Source organism: Patiria miniata, unplaced genomic scaffold (genome assembly GCF_015706575.1).
Source record: "Patiria miniata isolate m_02_andy unplaced genomic scaffold, ASM1570657v1 HiC_scaffold_20, whole genome shotgun sequence".
Lineage (NCBI taxonomy): Eukaryota > Metazoa > Echinodermata > Asteroidea > Valvatida > Asterinidae > Patiria > Patiria miniata.
The window spans coordinates 41,855,649-41,877,808 of NW_024037059.1; the positions used below are offsets into that span (position 1 = coordinate 41,855,649).

General features: G+C 41.1%; 2 protein-coding genes across 4 annotated transcripts; one reads left to right on the top strand and one right to left on the bottom strand.

The window, feature by feature from the left end:
- Positions 1 to 4,429: 4,429 nt before the first annotated feature.
- LOC119729280 (mitochondrial enolase superfamily member 1-like) lies at positions 4,430 to 12,725 on the top strand. 3 transcript variants are annotated; one of them, XM_038201886.1, is made up of 14 exons: positions 4,430 to 4,510; positions 7,200 to 7,339; positions 8,125 to 8,236; positions 8,524 to 8,639; positions 8,931 to 9,044; positions 9,235 to 9,275; positions 9,487 to 9,557; positions 9,777 to 9,859; positions 9,994 to 10,116; positions 10,271 to 10,405; positions 10,521 to 10,692; positions 11,176 to 11,275; positions 11,486 to 11,567; positions 11,874 to 12,725. In XM_038201886.1, the coding sequence occupies exons 2-14, from the start codon at positions 7,253 to 7,255 to the stop codon at positions 11,979 to 11,981; spliced, it is 1,344 nt and encodes a 447-aa protein (XP_038057814.1). In that variant the 5' UTR covers positions 4,430 to 4,510; positions 7,200 to 7,252; the 3' UTR covers positions 11,982 to 12,725. The 3 variants fall into 3 exon arrangements, with proteins under 3 accessions (XP_038057814.1, XP_038057815.1, XP_038057813.1); XM_038201887.1 differs by having other exon boundaries at positions 4,440 to 4,510; positions 7,214 to 7,339; XM_038201885.1 differs by lacking the exon at positions 4,430 to 4,510 and having other exon boundaries at positions 7,175 to 7,339.
- LOC119728144 (plasminogen-like) lies at positions 12,549 to 20,913 on the bottom strand. The gene is made up of 14 exons (XM_038200216.1): positions 20,860 to 20,913; positions 20,668 to 20,738; positions 20,203 to 20,247; positions 19,963 to 19,983; positions 19,762 to 19,785; positions 18,969 to 19,307; positions 18,379 to 18,514; positions 17,690 to 17,865; positions 16,981 to 17,203; positions 16,616 to 16,734; positions 15,807 to 15,893; positions 15,193 to 15,414; positions 14,344 to 14,476; positions 12,549 to 13,475 (listed from the first exon to the last, which is right to left on the bottom strand). Exons 2-14 carry the CDS (start codon positions 20,735 to 20,737, stop codon positions 13,313 to 13,315), a joined length of 1,758 nt encoding a protein of 585 aa, XP_038056144.1. The 5' UTR covers position 20,738; positions 20,860 to 20,913; the 3' UTR covers positions 12,549 to 13,312.
- Positions 20,914 to 22,160: the final 1,247 nt, after the last annotated feature.

Sequence of the window (22,160 nt, forward strand, 5' to 3'; positions counted from 1 at the left end):
GAATCTAATGAACGACTGTTTACGTCAGAAATCCTGGTCGTCAACCTCGATCCCCAAATGAAATCCGGCTTCGTCAACCGGAAATCAGTGATGAGTCCCCGGGGACGTGTTATGTCGTCTTTGAGCAATTTCAATTGATTTGTCCGCGACAAATAGACGGCAGAGAACCCACTTGTATGAGTGTGCATTGCATAAATAGGATTCGGTGAATCCTCATCGTGGTTAGGGATGGTTGCCAAGTATGTGCAACCTGTACCACCGTTAGGCTGGTTTAACGTGTCACGGTGTAAACGTCAAGACAATTTTCTACAACTGCTGGGTAATTCCTGATTGGACATTTCCTCATTAGAAATTAAAAATGGCAAATAGTGCCGACTTCCCAAGTAAAAGCTTATTTTGGTTTCAGTGCACAAGATAGAACAAGCCCTTCTGGGAAAAGTGTATCAATTTGCACGGAGCGTGTGGGTCTACCGCAGGGCGAAATCAAAGACTCGTAATGTTTTTTTCGCCAGTACTAATCCACGACCTTTTGCGTACTTAGTCATTAGTCACTCCGATAAATACATCCGCCATACCGCCATTACTAGTTGACTCGATAATGGGAAATCCATGATAGGTTACTCAACTGATCTCTTTTTCAGCTGGTCATTTTCCCGGCCGAGCACAGGCAAGCACTGAAGAACATTATGAAATCATTGCAACCTGTTAAATGCCAAGCAAATATTTGTGACTCCTTTACATCGACCCCGTACGTATAGTCCGGACGTCGGAGGTTCAACTCCCGCTTACAGCCACTGTTCTTTGTTCAATATTACAATTACATAGACCCAGATACATCGGAAGTGTTTAGGATGTCGCACGGCATTGTGGGGCAGGTTGTCTGAAGGAATGGAGATTTTGTACAGGTTAAAGTGTCCCACAATACAGCACGATGTCTTCCTGTCTGGTATAGCAATTTTATGCTGAGTCAAGGGGTCTATACTGGGTCTTCGCTCGGGCAAGGGTCGTGTAGAAATCCTGGTTCTCTCTGCGGTCGCGTCGACGCACGCACAACATGAAGGCTTTCTAACCAATACTCGGATAATTTGTTTTAATTAATATTTCCACGCGACTAATAAAAAGGGCAACCGCAATGGTTCAACCGACGGTAGTGGTGTCCGGGGAATGCTCCCATCTCGTGACAAGTTTAATTATTGCGACTGGGAATAGGCGTGACCTCATCTTGACCTCCGTTGTGGGTTGCTCTGTGCATGTTTTGCGATATAGATATTCAATGGGCGGGGGCAAGGATTTTTTTTTTTTTGGGGGGGGGGGGCAATATTTATCTCCGTAGGGGCACATAGAAGTACCCCGTGTGGGGTAGGTAGACCCATGCAGTGAACATTGCACCCCTCGATCCTCTACCCCATATGTAGTTTTTACCTCATTTTTCTCCCATTAAAGGAACTTAAAGGAACTCCCAGATAAATTATGTTTCGAATTGTTTACTTATCCTATTTCAAATGCGCCCAATTTATTCCAGGACGTATAATTCCCTTTTAATTTTCACTTCTTGTGTTAAGAAATCCTGTTTGTTTTATAACATCTTACAAGATGACCTAGGAAGGCTTGGTTTGCCATTACAGAATGTTTGAATGAACGTGGCAGTTTAACCATGGCTCCATGGTATAAAGTATCGCTATTTTTCATACTCTGTTTCAGCCTTGGGTCTCGTAGGCCTTGTAGGCCTATCCTGATATCCAATAGCATCGAAATGCGGTTATTTATCACCAGACAATGTCCATCCTAATCCATATTATCCTGTGGCCAAATATTGTGACAGTTTCGACTCTGATGGAGTCAACACAACATAAATCCTTAAACCTTGGAATCCGTTTCTGTAGTACACAAACTACACGTGCCTAACACCGACATATTTGTAACTGCTACGCTGCTGTGAATTTGACAATTTTTTTTTTAGAAATCTCATCCGCCATTTTTTTAGTTGAAGTCTTAAAGAACTTTTGACCCGTAAGAAGACTGCAAAATATTCAACCGATCAAAATGACAACGTAATTTGGTAGAATAAACATTTATTGAACACACTGTGCATTTCAAAATGACTGCCTTTGCTCATCCAATTTCCAATGTTCCGACTGTCTTCCTCTCTATGGCATAAATATTACAGCTAGCACTTCATTGAACCATGATTGAACCTTTCAAAGCAAACATGTTTTCTTAATGACACACCTCATCGGCCCCTCCCTCACTCGTCAACGCACGCACCGCGGCACACACGATCATCCCCCCCCCCCATGAGACCCCGCACTCCATCCCCTATCACTCAAAGGTCGCCGTCGATGTTTTCTCGGAACATCTGTCATCTAATTAATGCTTAATCGCTGGGATCCTGACTCGAGACAACAATGTCTTTCGAGGTTCCGGACTGCCAATTTTCGCTTCACGCGACCGTTACCATTCCCTATCTCTCTCTTCTCTCTGCTGAGCATTGCTTATGTGTATACTTCTTGGTCTGGTAAAAATGTCAAATGTCCATGTGTACTTTTTTTCTGGGGATGCCAACTCGCGGCACTTGTGTGCAAGCGGATATGGCTATATTAGCGGAGGGGCGTGCTTGATATGCGAATGGGGCATACTAGTGGGACTTGCTTAGGTCATGGATTTATTCAGCGTAATCCAGTCTGTCGACAAGTACCTCCTAGGACGATTGAAGGATTCACCCCTATCTCCTGATTGAATGGCAACACAGGGTAGATGTTTGCCACACATGGGGAGGCTTGTGAGGGAGATAAAGGAGCAAACTTAGAAGCGTTCAATATTGGGGTTTGCCCTTCACCGACGCATTTTTATAAAAACTGCATACACGTTCCAAGTGATTGTGAGAGCAAAATCACTCGGTGGGACTCGAACCCACGACCTCCTGCTTATTAGAAGCGTTATCATATTTTTAAAGGTCTAGTGTTTTTTTTTTTTAAATATTGTAATTACAAATCACCACTGCGACGTGGGCAAAACGGAGATTTTTGTATGGGAGTCCCATCGGAATACTAAAAATTGCAACAATAAAATGTAAGCCAGTTCCTATGCTGAGGATATCTGAACAAATTCGCAAAACAAACCCAGTAAACTAATTCTACTAGTCCAAGAATATCCGAACAAATATATTTTTTATGAATGAGATGAGATCGGGGGGTCCAGCCAGGACCTTGGCTGTTCTATCCACCAGTGCGGCATATATCGTCCACTTGTTTGTTTCTCCGAGCAATCGACCGCAGGTAGGCCTAAAAGCAAACACGGCTCCCCCTCCTTCTGAAGGTCGTACGATATCCGATTTAATAATCCTCCCCTGCTTGATACACGAGTAGTAATTACACGAGTGGTAATAAGTGATGGAGGAGGTGGCTTTGGTGTCATCAGACTATACAGGCGACCTTGGCGGAACGTCATGTTTGTGTACACCACGTCGTAACACCCTCTCAATGCCACTGGTCTGGTAATATCTTCTCTCTCTTTTATGAATGAAATTTGCGAGGGTGACCTCCAATCAGAGGACAATAGAGTTCCGGTTTGTTGGTGTTGTGTCACGTCTTCGGCGACTTATAAGACATACATTCTTCGGGAATCCTCAAATTAAATTAAGGCTGAAATACATGTACCCTCATTTTTGCTTAATTAGCACTTTTACGCCGGCAAGAAGAATAACTTAGAAACATGAAAAAAAGTCGATGGTGACAAAGACGATGACGATGAAAAAGACGAGACGGTGACAGTAATGAGACGATGACGATGATGACGATGACAAGAATGCCAGGACAATGAAGACGACGACAATGATGTGAAAGGTGACAACAGACGATGACAATAATGAGAACATCAGGAGAATAAAGACGATGACGGAGATTTGGACGATGACGAAGACGATGGTGATACCATGACAAACTGACGGTGGGCACGATGACGAAGACTATGACAATGACAATAAGGAAAACGAAGAAGACAGCAAAAAAAAAAGAAAGGGACAAAGACCACGACGTTAATGGCAACAAAAATGACAAAACGATGACAACCAGCCAAAATGTCCCGCTGTCCTTTTGAATTTTGCTAAGCAACTTCCCATGCAACTTTTCTGATAAGCATCTCTGTGTAGTCGAGTCGCGTCCTGGCATCAGAGAAGGGTCTCACGACCTCCGCACAGAAATTATGCAACTAATTCTATGCCAGTCAATTCTTGCAGAAAATAAATAGCTTCCGGTTTTGTTTTGTCCGGATTGTTTGGCTTACCTTGGCGATAAATCACGTCTTTGCCAAGGAAAGAAACAACATGTATTGTTGAATCACCCGATGAAAAATGATGGCGTGCAGAATTGGTAAGAGGATTGTTTACTTTGTGTGATGTTATAAACACGTGCTCTACACCTATTTACAGCAAACAAAACCCGAGGTCGATGTTTTCAATGCCTCTGGTATTTTGCCCCGACTTTTTGTCAGTCCGGCACGTTCGCAAGTAGAGGTAAGAGGTGGATTTTTGTTACGTTTCGTTTAGTCCTTCAACATGACACGTTTTCTTGATATCTCTTTTTACACCAGTTGGTCCAATGCCAGAATAATTCTTTTATTTTTCTGATGTTTTAAGTAGGATGAAATTATTTGCACATCGGTCTTAATTGTACATTTGGAATTTATCGACGTATCGGCGAGTGAAACAGCGCCTATCTTAGCCCAGTTGGTGGTGATTTCCATGTACGCCGCATTATTTTGTGCACGCGGTTGGGATTCAATCGAAGAAGACATTAAGAACAGGTTAATTAAATTTGAAATAGAAGCTAAGTATGTCTTAGAATTGAAGTGTGAAATGCTTTTGACCTAATCATCTGATTCTGATCGTATTTGGCGCAGTCAAATTCGAATTGAAAACAGTCGAACTTATATCCAACTGACCCTACCCATATAGTCCAGTAAGAATCATGGACATGAAAAGTACCCGACTCTGATATTTTAGCTAATTTTGGTCATAACGGTCATTATGATTTGCCCTTGCCATTTTATATTATTTTAATTTGAAAACAAACTTAATTGCAAGGATCATTATCCAACTATTCAAACTGGTAAGATTTCGCTTGGATGTCGGAAATACATGCCTTTCAATATACATTGTTCATCTCTTCCCCAAAGGTTGCTTTTGGTTGAATTTATGAGGAAGACAGCTGGAGGGCATAAACACATTGCCACTAAAATTTGCCCGACTAAAATGTCAGCGTATTCGTCAATTCTTACTGGACTATTAGTAAGCTGCGTGCAGTTTTGACTGCTTTTTATAGACGTACTTGCAATATTTCGATTCACCAAATGCAGTAATCTCAGTATAAACCTTCAACATTTCTTGTACCCAGTATGAACCCTTATGTAAGAGCCTTGGGTTTTCGAAGGTTTTCTACACCCCTGGTGTACTTGTTTCTAGAAACAAAAAAGTACACTGACCGGGGACGTCTGTATTAACTCCATTTTCCTGGTATCGGTGGTGATGTAATTGGCAGGTAATTCCACAAGACGCTGTGTAGCCATTGATTTCCAGTTCTAATTTACGAGCTCGCCCACGCACGCTGTATCCCTCGACCGACTGTAATAACATGAATATCACCATACTGACAAAATACATACATGTAAAACATGGTGCATTCCTGTCGGAGATGGATTTACACGATGGCACGCTAGTATGAGCTGTGCTATACCATGATAATTATGATCGCTGCAATAAACTGAGATTAACTGGCTCGCCTGGTGCATGATATATATTTTGTATCAACTGTAGAACATGAAATAAATTTCAACGCTAAATTGTGCAACTCATGACACAAATTAACCGACGGTTTTATCATTCGACGTAGGCAAGCGCAATAGACCATGTTTTCTGTGACGTCATACAGACGGGCAACCCAAGTATTAAGGACCCATGCATGTTATGTTTTAATGAAATCCTTGAAAATGCACATTTGTGCTCCAGTTCACATTGTTTTCAATTTTGGGTTTGCCATAGTCGAGGGTATTTTTGTGCCTTTGGGTCATTTCAAACCTCAATGTTACAGCTATTTCAGCGCCAAAAGTTGCCAGAATTTTAGATTTTGTTTACTGTCGCGCCGTTTTCTTTCTTTGGTGATTTGTTGTTGTTTCAGTACATGACAGTAAGCCAATAAGCAAACGTTTCTCACAGATGCTTTCAATGAGCAATTTTTTGAGTTCACAATTTGAACAGAAAACCCAAACTGAACAGTGTCTTCCTGAAATGACATCACAGCAACAGCGCCCTCAGTTGTTATGAAAAGCATTGAACATTTTTTTTTAAAAATGCTTAAAGAAGTGCACTTTTCAATAAAAGTAACCAAAAATGGGATGTCAAACAGTTTTCATACATTTAAGAAGAGTAGAAAGTTGCACAAAATGTGGTCCTAAAAGTAATTTTACGAAACCTTTAAGCACCTTTTGCATATCGTTTTGCCCACATTAAACAGTTTGTCACCAAAATTACAGCAATCACATTTCACGAGAAACACGGTTTGCTGAAAGTTGGCACGGAGTCACGTGACCACAGCATCCAATTTGTAAACATAATTTTGTGACATGGTTTATACCGTCAATGTGTTTGTAAAAGGGTCCAAAATGTTAGCTTCGGCCGAGCTGCGCAGCGGCTGCGCGTACGTGTACATTTCATGCATCATACAACTTGAACATGTTCAAGTGGAGAAGTTTTGCAAACTCATTCATTCACTTGAGGCCGACAATAACATAAAGAAAACAGTACAGGTCTAGTGTTAATTCTAAAGCGCAGACTGACAGGTCTACGGGAAAAACAGAAGTGCAACATGCATACAGTACAGCTGGCCACGTAACAGACAGAACACATAAAGTTTAAGCCTACCTCGACTGCTCGACAGCGACCATGTCTGTCATGTCGGCGGCACCACGTGCATTTTGCAGTCTGTAAATTAAATTTGCAGTAATTTGCAGACTTCACTGCACTGCAGCTGTACAATTTGTCCCGTCGAATTTCCGGTAAGCAGCTGGTCACCCTGGCTGGCAGAGAGGGGCTTAAATGATGGCTTCTTCTTCCCATATAACTGGACATTTGTACCGCATGTCTCATGAAAATAAATCTCCTTTTTTTTGTAAACAAACAAGTTCGATTTATCTTTGCTCGCATACAGCGCCTTTTACACAGCGCCCTCGCGTGATGAGGGGGCGTGGTTGACTATCCAAGATGGCGGCCCCCATCTGTGTAACAAACGTCGAAGTGAAAGACGTTCGATTCCCAACATCTCTGGAGCAACATGGATCGGATGCAATGGTAAGATCATTCTGTCTCATAAGTCTTGCATTAACATGACCTTTTGTTTCAAGATTTAACCTGCTTTATACTGTGTACGCCAACTTAAAAGAGTAAGCTGCCAAGCCCAGTTTACGGACATGACGGACATGACGGACAATGACGGACCATGGAGGAATATTCCTCCATGGACGGACAGACCTATTTCTCTATATAGACTCTATATGACATGTATGGTTAAAACTTAGCTACACCATTAGTAACCATGAATGAGCCAAAAAATCTAACTATTAAAAAATTTACTATTATTATTAAGAAAATGTGTCATCAGATAAGGCCAAATATTGAAATAAAATAAAAAAAAAAACATGTTTAGCGTCCTGCCTTTTTGAAAAATAGAAAGGAGGAGGCCCTCCAACCCCCCCCCCCCCCAAACCCGACCGGCCGGGTTATTTTTCAAGAGGGCCCGCGGCCAGTTTGTTTTTTTACTCGGGAAATGACATACCAGCTTTATATGGGCTAGATACAACAGACTTAGAGGCCAAAATGATGTCACTGTTTAAAATTAATCATTTTTCTTTTCCAAAAATAAAAATTAAAAAAGGAGGCGGCCTCCAAAAAGGAAGCTTGCGGGGAGGCTTAACCTTTTTTTTTTATTAATTGGCCTAAACAGCGGCCTCTTTTCTTTTTTTAATCTCCCTATCATTCATGGGTTTTTGTAATACAATACACCTACAAGTTATGATCCGTCCTTGACCATGTTGAGGTGTACATCATGTTTATAAAAATTGTTTTATTTATAACAGCACACAGACCCTGACTACTCCTGTGCATATGTCATCATCAGCACCAATGATGTTAAAAATGGAATTTGTGGCCATGGGTTGACTTTTACGATTGGACGAGGAACTGAAATTGGTAAGAAAAGGCTTCTCATTTTATTTCATTGACGGATAAGCCTGACGTTGTAATGTATGTCGTTTGTCATGTGGGGCCAAATTTGGGAGGATTCTGGATTGTACAGCCCTGCTATCATTATTGTACCTCCGTGAATTTGGGCTTGATGTCTTGGATTTGTTGAAGAAAACCAAAAGAAAGGTGTAATTGTTCATTGCAAAGTGTTAGATTTGGGGGTTGTTTGAGAAAAAAAAGTGCCTTTACTAACATAACTTTTTGTGTTTTTTTGGTTTCTGCCCCTTGTCTAGTGGTTGCTGCAGTCAAGGCGTTGGCTCCGTTTATCATTGGGAAGGCACTGTCAGACATCTATGACAACTTTGCAGACTTCTACCGCACACTAACCAGTGAACCTCAACTAAGATGGGTGAGAAATGTTCTTTTTTCTAGGCAGTGTTTGAAAGCTGATCCATTTTTGAATATGCTGATTTGAATTTTACTTTTAAGTTTAAGTCAAAACAGGCCAAGAAACGGCCAGTTGACACAGCAGGGCCTTGTGATTTTGTCATGAAGCTCCCCTTTACTCTTTCATGAATTATTTCCCTCTGTTTTTCATAGATATAAATCAGTTCTTTCTTTCCCTTTAAGCATCCCAATTCTTACTACAATAGATACTTAATTCTGGTCATCTTTATTTTTTTCACAACTTTTCTTCCAGGTTGGACCAGAGAAAGGTGTGACTCACTTAGCCACAGCAGCCATTCTCAATGCATTGTGGGACCTGTGGGCTAAGCGAGAGGGCAAGCCGTTGTGGAAGCTTCTAGCAGACATGGTGATTGATCATCATCAATTCCTTCAGAATAGTTTCTTTATTTAACCATCTGCTGCAGAAAAATTGACCCATACATTTTTTAAGCCGTCATGAAACCCCATCTGTAACTGATTTTAAAGGTACTCAACAAAATGTTTATTCAGGCAAGATGAAACTGTAAAAGGTAGTTGCTTTCCTTTTTTCAATCCAGGAACCAGAACAGATTGTGAACTGCATCGATTTTAGATACATGTGAGTATGGGTATTTCATATCTAAAAAAACAACAAAGAGCAACATAGTTATTCTTACATTTGAAACTATAGGAAAACTACAAGATCTTAAGTGAAGTACTTTGTTGTCTTCTTCACTGAAGCCAAACATATTCTCATACAGCAGTCTAGAAAGTCTAGCAGAAGTTAAAATTATCCAAGTTTCATTATTTTGTCGTTTTGTTAAAATCAGAACAGATGCATTGACAAAGGATGAGGCACTAGATATACTCAGGAACAACCAAGCTACTAAGAAAGAGAGAGGTATGAAGTTTAATTTTCCTTTTTTCTAAACTACCTGTTCCTTGGTTTCTTTCTGATAAGCACTGCTGGCTACACAATAAATTGCAATGTGAAGTAAAATAATGGTTGTCAGTTTGGCTGGCAACCTTCAGGCCAAATGTTTGTCGTCCACCTGTTAAATTACTTGCATCTGACATAAATATTAAACAATTTCCATTTTTTTTAAATATTTCATTTTAGAGCAAACGCTATTAACTGAAGGCTACCCAGCTTACACTACATCAACTGCCTGGCTAGGCTACACTGACCAAGTCCTGCTGCAGGTATGTGTCTGATGATTCACAAACATCAAATAATTACAGAACGAATGTTTATTCACAATGAGCATAATATCTACCAGAATTGGACCTCATGGATGAGATATTTCATTGGTTTTGCTTGTTTGTTTCTTATAAAGCGCTGCCGGAAAGCCTTGTCCGAAGGCTGGACCAAGTTCAAGATGAAGGTTGGATCGGACCTAGCAGACGACATCCACCGAGCTGAGTTGCTTCGTAAGGAGATTGGATATGACAAAATCCTTGTAAGTAACAATGTCTCTCTACAAATTCTGACGCGAGACATTTTCTAGGCTTAGCAAATTTTCTGCGCTGAGCAAAAATTTATTGGGAACCAGTCAAAAGTATAATATTGCATGACATATTGGCTGGTAACCTTTTTGATTGTCCTTGCATTAGATGATGGATGCTAACCAGAAATGGGGAGTGGATGAGAGCATTGAATGGATGGGCAAACTGGCCAAGTTCAAACCACTGTGGATTGAGGAACCTACCTCACCTGATGATATCTTGGGACATGCCAAGATTGTTCAGGTATTACTTTAAATCTTACAACCTGACTGATTGTTTTTGTCGGTCACCTGCCTGACATAATACACTGCACATGGGAGGAATACATGTATTTTACTTGTATATCCCCCCCCCCCAGGCCATGAAGCCACTGGGCATCGGAGTGGCTACCGGTGAGCATTGCCAGAATCGTGTGATGTTCAAGCAGTTCCTGCAAGCCGGTGCCCTGCAGTACTGTCAGATAGACAGCTGCCGCGTTGGTAGCATCAACGAGCTGCTATCAATCATCCTAATGGCCAAGAAGTTTGGAGGTAAGGCCAAAATTGCTTAGCATAAGTCCGATCTACAGTTATTTTTTTTTTAATTGATGTTTCTGAAGCCTTGAAAATCCTCCTCCATTCAGAAAATCAGTAGTACTGGTGAAGATTTTCAAGTGCATCAGGCCCTAGGCTCTGTGTAGGAATAGCAGATAGTATTGTCTGACGAGCAGTAGAGATGTGCGCAAGAACTGTGCAAGCTCTTACTAACACTCCTACTGTGGAAAGTGAACACCACTCACTTTCTTCTGAAATTGGAAAAGCTTTTAACATTTTTATGTGGTCGTCTGTCTCAATGCAATTCATAAGTGATAACTCTGTCTTTGTCCCTGCTTAGGGGTTACTTGAGCAAGTCCCTAGATTTCATTACCTCAGGCCTCAGAATTGCATATTTGATCACAGAAGAATACTACATTGTCCATAGAGGAATAACAGTTTCCACTTTCCCCTTGTTATTTTGTTTCTTCTCACCAACAGTTCCCGTGTGCCCACATGCCGGTGGGGTGTCTCTGTGTGAGCTTATACAGCATGTCATCATGTTTGATTACCTCTGCGTATCTGCTACATTTGAAAACAGGTGAGATGAATACATTCCATTACATCACCAAGACACTGATGAGTTGAATACATTCCACTACATCTTCAAGACACTGATGAAGATGAATACATTCCATTACATCTCCAAGACACTGATTCATCATTGTGGTAATTCCTTTATCCGAAAGAGTTTGAATTTGGTAACTTTGGATAAACTCTGTGTTTCTTCTGCATTAATCCACTGTCTTAGAGTCTTGGAGTACGTTGACCATCTTCATGAGCACGCCAAGTATCCGATTGTCATGAAGAACACACACTACATGCCACCAAAGGTCAGCAGTCTTATATATATATATAATTTTTTTTTCTGCAAATGACAATGTTCACACACTTCATGTAAAGTACAAATGAAGTGTTCATGGGAGGGTCTGTTTTCCTGTATTGTATGTTTTCACTTTCTTCAGCTTTCCAACTAATGCGACCCATCAACTGATCAACTCAAAGATAATATTTTGAAAAATCAAGTAATTCAAAATTGAAAAGGGAATCTTTGAGGAAAACTTGGTGGTGGACTGTGTTGCGAGTTTGCATATATTGTGATTGTCTGTTTGTATGTGTGTTATCTTGTCATGACCTAGGATCCAGGCTACAGCACGGAGCTCAAGGAGCAGACACTGATAGACTATGCCTACCCAGACGGTCAAGTATGGCAAGACCTGATCAAGGAGGGAAAGGTCACTGTCTGAGTTGACCTCCCAGCATGCATTGCATCATCCAGCCAGGTCAGGCTGATTTAGAGTTGATCGCATGGAAGAATATAATCTTCTGGCCATTGAAAACATTTTGGACAACAGTATTCTTTTCAGCGTGTTAGAAAATATTCTGCAATGATTATGGATAACAAATTGGCAATGTGGTACCAAATTTGGAATTGCGACAGATTTTCTTAAACAAGAGGTAATTTTGGGTCGTTGAAGGATTTTGCAGTAATAGATTAAGGTTAAACTCGGCCTCTATTGCTTTCGGAGCTAAACTTTCCTAAAAAGTGGTATTACAAAGAATGTGCCATTAGTTTCCTACATACGGTGAAGGATTTTGGAGGATCAAAGAAATTATGCAAAACTTCCTGGGGAGTCAGAGGTAATTGGTGCAATTTTGTTAAATTTTGTGGTGTTTTTGATATTGTACTGAATTATATATTTTTGGTAATTAGTCCTTGGAGTATAATATATAGAGACAAATCTGTTGTTGAAGATGAATATTCCTATAATGTATTTTTTAATGAATGCATAAAATCCAATACCTTAACGGTATCTGGTTGCCAAGTAAGTATTTTGTTTATTAACATTCAGTATAACTATACTTAAAGGATTAAACAGTATTACATTGAAGTCAAACTTGAATTTTAAATCACAACTAAAGTTTAACAGTCGTGTACACAAATTTCTTGCCGATGACATAATTAAACTCCTATTTATAAATGAAGCTATTGCCATTGTTGGTTTCTTGATGTTTGACAGGTGATTTCATATTCGGGTCGTTGTGGACTTTACCATTTAGTAGTGATACTGTTAAAGTAGTTGGCCCAATTTTCAACCGAGTGAGTACCGACATGCACCATATTTCGCAAGAGAAGCACACCTTTCACGGGGCAGTAAAGGCTCTTTCCAAGGCTGGAACAATGTAAGGAGCGAGCCAAAAGTGTGTAATCCCAAGACTTGATGAGAATCTAGGTATTATGGCAAAGATAATCGTGGGTTTCATCAAGGATGTAAGTTCTGCCATGGCAGAATTTCCTGCTTTTTTTAAATTGTAGATAACATTTCTTGCGCTTAAACACCGTGAATATTTGTTGTCGTATACATCCAATGTCCTGCTAAAATGTCAGAGCCACTTGCATCCCTCTGAACATTTTGCTCCAGTCAACCATATTCTTAATAAAGAAGTAATACTATTTCATTTCAAAGGAGGTTCTTAAGCAATAATTAAAGAAAGAAAGTAAGGTCTAATAAGTGTACCTTGAAGTCCAATTCGTATCGTTCCGTTCGAGCAGAGTTTTTGTCTACACTTTTACCGGCTAGACATACTCCTCGACGCAGTGTCTGTAGCGCGGTCCCACGTCACAGTAATCCCAGTCCTGGGTGGGATGACCCACAACGAAGCACCATGGCTTGCCGCGGCCTGGACCGGCCTCGATGCCTAAAGTACGGCAGTAGTTCTCCTCCTCTTTGAAGGCTTTGCTGTGGATTCCGGACAAAAAAAATATCAATTCCCATTTGAAAGTAATGAAGCCCGATGAATTTCAAATCTAAACCTCTGTGACTGTTTATTCTTCAATGTTTCCAACTCCATGGGGCTTCTTAAGGCAGAGGAAATTGGCTAAGCATAAGACAACATATTCTTAGCGGAGCGGAAATAACTTATCAGCCAAAACTCCACGGGATTTGCATTGCTAGAGACTGATTTTTCTTAGTACATTTGTTTGCTGTACACTGTGCAGTCATTGTTTCTGCTGATAAGCAGCTACTGCACCTCCTCAGACTGGACATTTGTAAGTAATATCGCGAAATCAAGTTGTTTAGAATAGGTTTTCCCAGCTATTTTAAAACGTTTATCATTCGAATTTACCGCTTCTAACATTTAAATTCGTCCATCAACATCGATTTAGTGCACTTCCAATGTTTAATTTCGTGTATTTGCCAGACAATTGCATTTTCAGTTCAATCAAATTCAAACAATAAGCACACGTTTTTGTCTCGGGGTATTCCATTTCGTCTCATCTACGCTAAACCTTGTTATGCAGGAATCAAATTCGTCTGATTGATTTACATAAGACGACTTCGATCTCTGAATGCTGCCTTTCAGCAACAGCTTAGACAAATTTGATCTGTAATGAATGACGAATATTCTCGACCCGGTGACTAGAGAGGGTGACAAAATTTGAAATTGAATGGTAAATGACTGAACTGGTTTTCTTAAAAGCGTGTGAAAATTTTCCCCGTACGAAATTGAATGTTAGAGTTGGTGAATTTGAAAGAATTTTGTTTTAAATAGTCGGGAAAACCAATGGTACCTACGTCTTCAACAACATTTTCAAATTTGACTTACTAGTACTTCTTGTTGTTGGGTCTGTCTCTCCAGAACTCGCAGGTGATTCCAGACACCGTGGTGGAGATGAAACCACGGTAGTCTTGCCCGTCCTTCTCCATGTAGCACTCCGGTCGGTACCCAACGTACGGCGCTAGTCAGAGAACCAGAATAATGAATAACGGGTTTTTATGCTGTGTGTATAAAACATCACCGGGATTGACGAAACACTCAGGACAATGCTCGGGAAATGGTCAAGACAATTTATTGAAGAACCTAGGCCGACAGAAGTGTACATTTTGAAGAGAAAATGATACACTTAATAAAAATGTCGACGATGAAATCGGAACAACTGCAGCGAATACGGCACGGTGGTCCGATTAAGTCGCATTAGGTTAAACGCATTGAAACAGATTAAAGCGCACTCGGGGCATTCCATGAATGCTTCACAATATTACTATCGTTGATGCAAGATTTGCAATCTTTGTATATTCTCTAGAAAGATGTAAGGCTGCGCGACTAAAATGAACAAAGAAACCCAGCTATCCTGTCAACGCCAGCACTATAGCTTTCTTCCCGCCTCCTGCCATACATCGCTGCGGTTCACCAACATTCTGGCAAGGTCATTTAGCCGACACCGCGTCCGGCCGTAAATATCGGTCCTTTCCCGATCATATCGACACAAGGTTCTGGCAAAGAACTTCATACTGGCACTTAGCCTGGAAACAAACCGATAAGCTTATGCCCAAAGCAGCACAATACCGACCACACATGCTTTAAACACCGGCACACATCTTGGTATTAACAAGATCAAGGGCATGGGACATTTAAAAAAGAATGAGCGTCTCCGAGAGTTCCTCATCAACTTACCGACCGGTTTAAGATGCTCGTTGATGCAGACCTCGTGCCGATCACCCACCTCGCAGTATTCCCACTCCACCTCCGGGTCCGTGGTGAAACAGAATGGCTTCTTGCCCTTGCGATAGGCGTGTCGGCGGATGCGGCAGTAGTTGTCATGGTGACCGAACAGCATCACGTTGCCCTTGGCAACGGGATGAGGAAACTGCTGAAGCCAACGTTGGCACGGTAGACCTGAGTTCGGAGAAGGAAAGAGCCGTTTGGTGAAGCTTTCTTTAGCAGGGATGCAGTCGAGTCCAAGTCCATTACAAGTCTCTACAACAAGTCCACCACAAATACTCCAGTCCCAACTCAACTAAATAAAAAACTATTCAAATGAGCTTTGACGACATTCCTTTGTTTTTGTTCATCCACCGTTACTAATGACTGTGATTAGTTGTGCTTTCCTTTTGACTGGGCTTATGATGGACTTGCGATAGACTCGACTACATCCTTGCTCTTTAGTAAGTTTTTAAAGTCGTGACCGTTGTTGGTTTATTTGAACAAAACTAAAACAACTAGAACACGAAGGAATCAAAACAATACAAGTCTATAAACTATGATTTGACTCAGGCCCTTTGGCTCACCTGAGCGAGTATGGTTCACGAATCCACGGTAGTCACTTGCATCATTCCGGAGGTAGCATTCTGGGTACGAACCCTCGTACAGGGTTTCTAAAGAGTAATCAAGAAAATATATGTAGAATGTATGGATGAAAATAAACCCCACCAAGCCTTCCTGGAAGCACATGTGGGAATAAATCAACTCAATTTAAATTTCAAAACACTTGTTTCCATAGAAAACAGAGAAACCATAGGTATTCCCGGCTATTTTAAAAGATTTTTCATTCAAATTCACCAACTCTCTCATTTAATTTCGTCCACGAAAACTTCACACGCTTTTAACAAAAACAATTTAGTCATTTACCTTTCAATTATAAAGTTTGGTCACCATCTTTAGTGACTGGCTCGAGAAACTTCGTCATTACAGATCGAATTCGTCTAAGTTGTTGCAGAATGGCAGCATTCAGAGATCGAATTCGTCTTATATAAATCAATTAGACGAATTCGATTTCTGAATAACACGATTCGGCGTAGACCATGTGCTCATTGTTGGAATTTGTTTGGACTAAATTTGAAATTGTCTGACAGACGAAATTAAACATTGCAAGTGCACTAAATCGATGTTGCCGGACGAATTTGAATATAAGAATCGGTGAATTCGAACGAAAAATGTTTAAAAATAACCGGGAAACCATAATAGAATAAATCCTGATTAGATGGAGGCATGATCATGAGAATAATTATTTGAGCCTTTTGGACGAGGGTAATAATAGATTGATGGACAGAAAGCCGTAGTCCTATAACCACCTGAAATCAAATGTCTATTTCTTTACCTTCGTTCTCATCGAAGTCTCTTCCTTGGCACGTGTCGCACGGAAGACCCACATCGCAGTACTCCCAAAGCACGTCGGGATCGGTGGTATAGCACCAGGGTTGACGCCGATTGGATATCCTGATATGCAAAGTAGAGAGAGTCGATGCTGATTGGACAGTGCTCAATATGCAAAGTGAACCAATCAACAAATGAAAGTCGGTTTACCAAGCGAATTGTCATGCGATGTATATTGTCTCAGCAATGTTCTCCAGCAACTTCTTGAAACTACGCCTAGGCTTTGGCCAAAGTGGCAGATACCCTCCAATGAAAACACTGAATTAGGAAACTTTTGAAATTAACTTTAGTAATGTTTGATTGTCTTACTGTTGGCCATCCTTCTGATATCCGCTGTTCCGGCAGTAGTTGTGGTCACCGAATCGCAGTGAGTCGCTAGACGGCTTGTATTTGTTTTTGCGTTTGTGTGGGTAGTCAATGTTCCACATCTGGCAGGTTCGACCGTTGACCGTCACGCTTACATGACCCAGGTAGTCCGAGCCGAAGCGGTCCTCGTAACACTCGGGATTCGTGCCGTCACAAACGTATTCTCCTAATAATTTTTAAAAATATAAATTACGGAATAAATAAATGCGAGGAGCCTATACCAAGTGAACTATCCAGTTTTATGTCAGTGGTCACCCGATTGCTCAATATTTCTTTGTTTGTGGCGCCGTAGTCAGAGGCAATGCACCATTATTATGTGGACACCTTATAGCGTTCACATTCAGAGCCACGATTCTATACTAACAGCAAATTTAAAAATAAAAATTGGAGTTGACAGTTGAGGATATAGGTCTGGATTGTTCGTTGATAGAACACAAAGACGGTGTACTGGAAGTCTGGTTCAAATCGCGCTCCAGTCAGTTTCCTTTCTCAACCTAAACCTCCTTTATAAGACTTGAAAAAAGTCCATTTCCCTTTGTGCTTTATTTAAAGATTTGTTGATGAGCAACAAGTACATCGTATAACTCTCATTCTTTTAGAGTAAAATAAAAATCGGTCCTGTTAGTGTTTAGTAAACACGGTATCATCTTACCCACATCGTCAGGACTGTGGTCAGGTTCGCACTTGTCTTGGAACTCTCCCACGTCGCAATACTCCCAGGAACCCGCCGGACCGTCGACGTAGCACCACGCCGTCCAACGCTTCCCACCGTCGGTGCTTCGCTCGGCCGTGTTACGGCAGTAGTTGGCGTCGTCGCCGAACAATTCACTGGAAATAATAAGTGTCATGGTATGATATGAAAGCACCAGTGACTGTTAGAAGTTGGTATTATTCCGATATGCAACGCTGATCGACATGGGCACAGCCTTAGCATAGCCCAAGTACACTACGCTGAGGAAATGCTTTGCCCGCGCATGGCAATCCGCTACGCAAACGGCTGGCGCGAACCTTTGTTAATATAATAGGTTCAGGTACATAAACATTTGTTTTTTTTTCTGTTTTGGATTAAAACAGTGGAATTTAAAGTCCATCAACGGCAGCTTTCGTAATGCCTTATTGTCCAAAGATAGTTATGTAAGTGTACAGAGATTTGTTTTTAAGAGCAAGGACAAAATAACCTAAACCAGCACACAGAGTTTCGAAAGAAGTATACCGGCATTGTGCCGACAACGCGGCAAACCGGGAGGCTGGCTGGACTTAGCCAAGGGCCTGGACCTAGCCCAGGCTGGAAACCGTTTTGTTACAAATAAGAGAGTCCGCAAGGGACAGGCTAAACCGTACCTGTAGAATGGATCGACTCCCTCAGAGTCCCATCTACGACAGGTCTTGCCGCTGCAGGTCTGGCTGACCACACCGCGGTAGTCTGCCGCGTCCGGCCGAGTGAAACACTCGTCCCCGCCTCCAATGAACTCCCCGTCTGAAACATGGGGGAAATTATCAAAAAATTAATGTCTACGTCAAAAAAGTCACGACGTTAGGATCTGGGAATAACAATGATGATAAACCATCAAATGGACGAAGGGCTTACATGTATATGTTTCGATGACTGCGTGGAGGATGATGGAAAAAATGCCAAAAAGTTTTTTTACAAATCGGATGTGGGAAAATTTGTTTTAAAAGTTTTCAAAAGGAGGGCCACCGTTGATTCTCTCTTTGGAACGTAAAAGTTGCAATAAGCATTTATGTTTGAATAAATATTGATTTTCGAAAATATCTTACCAACAACTGCTTTACAAAGAGTCAATACAAATGCGTCTAATGCAATTTTGTGTGCAAATTCTATTACTAACCACAGCTTAAATAATGTATGCCCTTGTGGCAGCCCATACAAAATTCCACTCAATGTTTACTAACGCATGACAGGTTTATACCGTTGTCAGAGGCCACGGAGAGCGGCCCATCGGGCTGGAAGGATGACAGAGAGCTGAAGGAACTGTCGATGATCTCCGTGGTGGTCGGTGGTGGTGGGGGCTGGGTGGTCGGTGGTGGAGGGGGCTGGGTAGTCGGCGGTGGAGGGGGCTGGGTAGTCGGCGTTGGAGGGGGCTGGGTAGTCGGCGGTGGAGGGGGCTGGGTGGTCGGCGGTGGTGGGGGCTGGGTAGTCGGCGGTGGTGGGGGCTGGGTAGTCGGCGGTGGAGGGGGTGCCGTTGTTGAGGGCGATGGGGGAGCGGTGGGACAGTCGAAGTCGATGTGGAGTGTATAGTACAAGACAACTGCATGTACAATGTACGAACGAAAAGGCAAAGTGATTATGTATTTTTGTGAATCAGACAGCATTAAAATTGAAGTTTAACACTGTTTTACTAAGACAGCTCATCTATAGTTCGCTGACTTTATTAACCAATGATATTTGCCTTTTTGTTTCAATTAGGGAGTTTGCCTTTTTTGTTTCAATTGGGGAGTTTGCCTTTTTTGTTTCAATAAGGGAGTTGGCCTTTTTTGTTTCAATTAGGGAGTTTGCCTTTTTTGTTTCAATTAGGGAGTTTGCCTATTTTGTTTCAATTTTCGGTAAGAAATTAACAGATAAAGGCGAACGGTTTTAAATCGTGAGATTTGTTGTCGCTGAATTAAGCTAGGTGACAATACAAATTAATTTGGATTGAGCGGTGAATTCTCGAGTTTCAATACAGAGTGGATTTTGGGGAGAGAAAATAAAACAAAACGTACCTTTGGCTTCTTCGATGGCTTCAGCTGTCAAAAATAAAATACAGCAATGTTAGTGCAGTAGCAGTTCCTTTATAAAGTTGTTAATGATTATCTTAGCATTATCACAATTTAATAACAGTTTGCACTATAAATCAGAAAATTACTCTTTCCATGCAAATATTATTCAGTAGAAATGAAAGTGGCGACAACTAAATTGCTTACCTAACTCATCGCACACAATGCCTGGAAAGATAAACAAAACATAACGACATTTTTGTAATAATTTTGATTTCTCAAATACAAACAAGAAAATACTGAACATAGAACTAACAATCTGTCAAATCCAAATCGTCGCACGCTAATTGACCAATGGCACACTATTTCTGAGAATTTTTAAATCCGCTGAAAAATTCTCAGATTTACAGACCGAGTATATTCGTTTTTACTGTTTCAGTAACTTACCGACGGGCGGAGGGAGTTCGAAATCATGTCCGCCGATTTCTAGATCTTTAAAAAGAAACAGAAAAAAATGGTGCATGATGCTGGGCAAGTCTGCACATTTCTATTATATTCTTATACATGTATGTGCGATACCTTCACGCATAGGAATGATTAACACATTGTTTTATATGTAACGAATTTTAAATAAATTAAACAGATATTCAGGTTTGAATGCATATTATGCGAACTGTAATATATAAACAGTTTTTACAATACGGTTCCATTAATTTTTTAGGAACACGGGAATTCTCCTGAGCATCGAATCCTTTCCAAGCTTCCCTGCGCTTTGAAAAAATAAGAAGAATCATTCACAAATGCAGTCCGAAAAGGTTGTTTATTTCTAGATGCAAAGCTAATGAACCAAATTATGATTTATAGCTTTTTTTTTGGGGGGGGGAGAAATAATGAAACTTGAAACTTTTTTACCGCCAAATCCAGCGTTGCAGGAGAGCAGGCAGCTCAGCACCACTGCAACGAAGTAACGTCTAGGCACCATTCTTCAGAGACAGAGCAGTGGTAAATAGGAAGAATAAAACTAAGAATCAAAAACTGTGACAATCTTTCAGTTAACTATCTACAATTCTGCTAAATAAGTTGAGTGGCTACAGTATGGCTTACTTGTTAGGTTTTCCAGGACAAACCGTTGGTGTCAACCATCGACGTTGAAAATGGTGAAGTCGACATTCGGGGACCTTTATAAGTCCCCCGCTTGCGGACTTAGAAATATTTGTCCACCTGGTACTTCCCTTGCTCTTGTTTGAAGACACAAAATTATTACTTGGACTGGAGACAAACGTCAATTTCAACCATCTTTATCAAGGATTTGTCAGTTAAACTCTGACGTTTGACTGACAGAATATTTTTTTTCGAATAAATACGCAGAACGAGACTCGATAAAATCAATAAATTCGACTTAACGAAAATTATAACTGTCTGTGCACATTTTAGGCTACACAACTTTACGGTTTAAAGAAATAAAACGAGTCTATATAATCATTCCCTACCCTGAAAAAATGTGTCTAATTAGTTTTAATTTCATTCACATCAATGATATTTTTTCTCAGCTGTTGCACTTAATTAATTTGTATTGATCACTAGCTTCAACGGCACAGCTGGGTCGATGATTTCAATTTATTTAACTTTTTGAAAAGTAGTCAGTTGCTCTATTTTGTTTACATTCCCTGACTGATAGATGTCAATCAGTTATTGCTATACAATCACCTCTCTCAGGGTTTGGTTTGTTGAATTGATTTTTTTGTATACCTCAATTTTATGATTGGCAATTTGCCTACTTGTACACAGTACATGCAGCCCCGTCGCCAGCTCCGGGCATATAGGGGGGCCACAGTACAAACTAGGGGGCACACCGTACCACAAGACAATCACACTTATGTATAATTTTTATTTTATGTTTTTTTGCCGATGGGGTGGGGGGGGGGGGGCCCAGGGCCAAACGGGCTTGAGTACATGTCCGTACTAGTACTAACGCAGAAAATGTAGTCCGTTCGACTGTGGCAAGTCTAGCCTAGCTGGGCAACCATAAACAATATGGAATGTCGGACACTTCGCCCCATTTCCACGTCGCCCCATGTCACTTCGCCCCTAACCACTTCGCCCCATCCCCACTTCGCCCCATTCCCACTTCGCCCCATCCCCACTTCGCCCCATTCCCACTTCGCCCCATTCCCACTTCGCCCCATCCCCACTTCGCCCCATCCCCACTTCGCCCCAGCCGTTACAATACATGTAAAAAAAAAAATAATCTCATCTATTTTTTTTGGCTGAAAAACTATTTCAATAGATTCACTAATTGCTAACCAACGGAAAGAATTAGCCCATCACCAAATGAACAATTCATAACCAACCTCTCTAGCTAGGCTCTCCCCTACCGAGAAAAAAGCTTGAAGTAAAAGATCCAA